The sequence below is a fragment of the Chinchilla lanigera genome, unplaced genomic scaffold (assembly GCF_000276665.1).
Source record: "Chinchilla lanigera isolate Chin_1 unplaced genomic scaffold, ChiLan1.0 scaffold00102, whole genome shotgun sequence".
NCBI classification, from domain to species: Eukaryota; Metazoa; Chordata; class Mammalia; order Rodentia; family Chinchillidae; genus Chinchilla; species Chinchilla lanigera.
In genome coordinates, this window is record NW_004955503.1 from 2,090,157 (window position 1) to 2,093,501 (window position 3,345).

The 3,345-nt window shown below is 42.8% G+C and overlaps 1 protein-coding gene across 1 annotated transcript in view; it reads left to right on the forward strand.

Annotated features, from left to right (window-relative positions):
- The first annotated feature begins 387 nt into the window (after window positions 1-387).
- Window positions 388-3,345, forward strand: part of LOC102008750 (rho GTPase-activating protein 21-like) — a 6,932-nt gene continuing 3,974 nt past the window's right edge. Inside the window, 5 exon segments of the mRNA XM_013505847.1 lie at window positions 388-730; window positions 1,129-1,515; window positions 1,518-1,941; window positions 1,943-3,074; window positions 3,193-3,203. Coding sequence (XP_013361301.1) covers window positions 388-730; window positions 1,129-1,515; window positions 1,518-1,941; window positions 1,943-3,074; window positions 3,193-3,203 — 2,297 coding nt within the window.

A 3,345-nucleotide genomic window follows, 5' to 3' on the forward strand; every position in this document is an offset into this window, starting at 1 on the left:
TTTCCTCCGGGTGATTGCTTCCGCAGCTGACACTGCAGCAACCCACTCGGATTCCTCTCGGCCTCAGGAGTAGCGCTCAGGAGTAGTTCTGCTGTGGGCCTGAACGAGAGCTCACGAGGAGATCTGTCGCCTTTGTTTTTAAAGCCTGTACAGGGGGCTTTTTTTTAAAGCCTGGAGGAGGAGGGTGAAGTCAGTTGAAGTGGGCATTTGAAGGGGCTTCCAGAAACAAACGAACCTTTTTTCCTGGCACACTGTGTATTTCACCAGCCTTGCACCTTTTCGGAGCTGGGTGTGGAATTCTTCCCTTTTTGGTGTGTGGTGGCATTTCCTCCCCACCTCCAATGTGGACTCCAAAGGATTTGTCCTTTCTTTGCAATTTGGAGCGCAATGATGGCAACACGTCAGACTAGTCTGCCTGAAGGAGATGGTGACAAGCTCAAGGCCAACGGGTTCCCCGCCTGTGAGGTATCAAAAAATAAAGATGGAAAAGAACGAAATGAAACTGTATCATCATCCGAAGATGAAACATTCTCCTGGCCAGGTTCCAAAACAGTTATGTTGAAAAGAACATCTCAAGGCTTTGGTTTTACATTGAGGCATTTTATTGTTTATCCTCGGGAGTCTGCAATTCAGTTTTCATATAAGGATGAAGAAAATGGAAACCGAGGAGGAAAAGAAAGAAACCACTTGGAACCAATGGATACCATATTCCTTAAACAAATTAAAGAAGGTGGACCTGACTTGGAGGTATGATAGACACTGTGAAATGATAGGAAACCACTGAAGAGTAAAGGGCTTCTGGGATGTGGGAAAAGAGAAGGGAACGAAGGAGAAATTTTGTATGTATGTATATACAGGATAGATAACATGGTTGTTCTTCTGTCTTCTATTTCTATGCTGAAAGAAACTGTCAATGAGTCTTTGGTTGACCAGTATTGCATGTCTATATCTGTTTTCACGAGAAGCCACTTTGAAGATATCAATATGTAATACAACCACCATTGTTAATTCCCTACCACTTTGTTTGTAACTCTGTATTGTCTGTATTGTGCTTGTGATATGTTGTAAAATGTTGTATGTCTGTTAATGTTTCCCTCCTTTTATCTTTAAAATAAAAAAAAAAAGAAGGTGGACCTGCGTTTGAAACAGGATTACCCACAGGTAATAGAATCATTAAAGTCAACGGAGAAAGTGTTATCGGGAAGACCTATACCCAAGTAACTGCCCTAATTCAGAACAGTGGTACAACACTGGAATTTGGTGTGATGCCAAAAGATGAAGATATTCTCCAAGTGGCATATTCACAAGATGCCTACCTGAAAGGCAACGAAGCCTACAGTAGCAATGCCCATAACATACCTGAGCCTTCACCAATTTGCTATCCCTGGCTGCCACCTGCCCCTTCAGCCATGGCACAACCAGTTGAAGTGTCTCCTCCAGGCTCATCATTGAACAAGCAACAAACCACAACACCAGTCCTGACACAACCTGGCAGAGCCTATAGAATGGAAATACAATGCCTCCATCACCAACAGATGCTGCAAAATCAAACACAGCAGTGTATGTTTGCAATGAAAGTATAAGAACTGTCATTATGCCTTCTGAGAATGTTGTAGACTTTTTACCCAATAGAAACAACCACACAGGTCCTTCACATAGAACTGAAGAAGTGAAATATGGTGTAAATAAGCAGACCTCTTTAAAGACAGTGTCAAGAACCATATCACCATCAATTCCTACTGCCCATCTAATTCATCAGACTACAGGCTCCAGATCATTGGAACCTTCTGGAATTTTACTTAAGTCTGGAAATTACAGTGGACATTCAGAAGGAATCTCAAGCAGTAGACCTCAAGCTGTGGATTCTCCTGCTATATGTGTTAATCACTATTCTCCAAATTCCCATCAACACATAGACTGGAAAAACTGTGAAACTTACAGGGTATATTGATAACACACGATTGCACATATGTTGTCAGACAATTCAAGAAAGGTTGGATAGTTTAAGGGCAGCATCTCAGAACACGACAGAGTATAACCAAGTAGTACCCACCAGCACTACTTTGCAGGTACAACATCGAAGCACCTCCCATGATAGAGTTCCCCGGTCTGTTCAGATCGGACAACGCAGTGTGTCCCAGGAAAGACTGGAGGATTCTGTGCTAATGAAGTATTGTCCAAGAAGTGCCTCTCAAGGAGCACTGATATCCCCATCTGTTAGTTTTAGCAATCATAGAATTCATTCATGGGATTACATTGAGGGACAAGGTGAAACCTTAGAAAATGTTAATTCTGAAAATAAAATACCTAAATCAAATGGGGAATAAAAATAGATATATAAGTGGAGTGGGTTTACTGAACAGGATGATAGACGAGGCATTTATGAAAGATCCAGGCAGCAAGAAATTCATAAACCTTTTCGAGGTTCAAATTTGACAGTGGCCTCAAGTGTTGTTAATTCTGATAATAGGCGTATCAGTGGTAGAGGAGTGGGGTCTGTGTCACAGTTTAAAAAAATTCCACCAGATTTAAAAACGCTGCCATCCAACAGAACTTTTCCAACTGCTAGGGGCATGTCACTGCTTCACGGCATCTCAAAGGACATGTCCCCTCTTGTGAAAGCCTGAAGTAATTCTCTGAAAGTGCCTTCTACACACATTGCAAAACCGCTATTTAGCAAGAATTCATTGGTTTCTGTCAAAGACCAAAGACCAGTAAATCGTTTGCATCAAAACAGTGTTTTCAACCAGCAGACCTGGTTCAGGACTGAAAGTGCTCTTGATCACCAAGGGGAGACTGGGGAGTCTTCCCCATCATGTGGAGCTTCTGTGAAGCCTGGCCCTCACCTGAGTGAGAGCTCAGGCACTGCAGATTTAGAATTACCTGCCAGTCAAAGGAACCAAGATGCAAATTTACAAGAGGCTGATATTCACCAGTCAGATGCTTTAGATAATAAAGAAACTGTCATCCTAAGAGAAAAGCCTCCATCTGGCCACCAAACCCCACAGCCTTTAAGGCACCAGTCCTGCATCTTGACCGTGAATGACCAGGAGACTGGGTCTGACACTGTCTTGGTTACTTTTCTCTCCTTGCTGAGACAAAATACCCAACACCCAAAATGAAGGAAGGAGATGTTTATTTAGCTTACAGTTTGTGGAGGTTTCAGTCCATACTTGCCTGGCTCCAAGGCAGAAGATAGCAAAGCAACAAAAGAGCAGAGGGGGGAATTACTAAATTACTAAAAGAGCAAAGGGGGAAATGGCAGCCGAACAGCAAAGCAGCCACAGCAAAAGGGAGGAATCTCTGCAAGCAGCCTCTTTCCCTGCCTTACTTTGTAAACAGGCT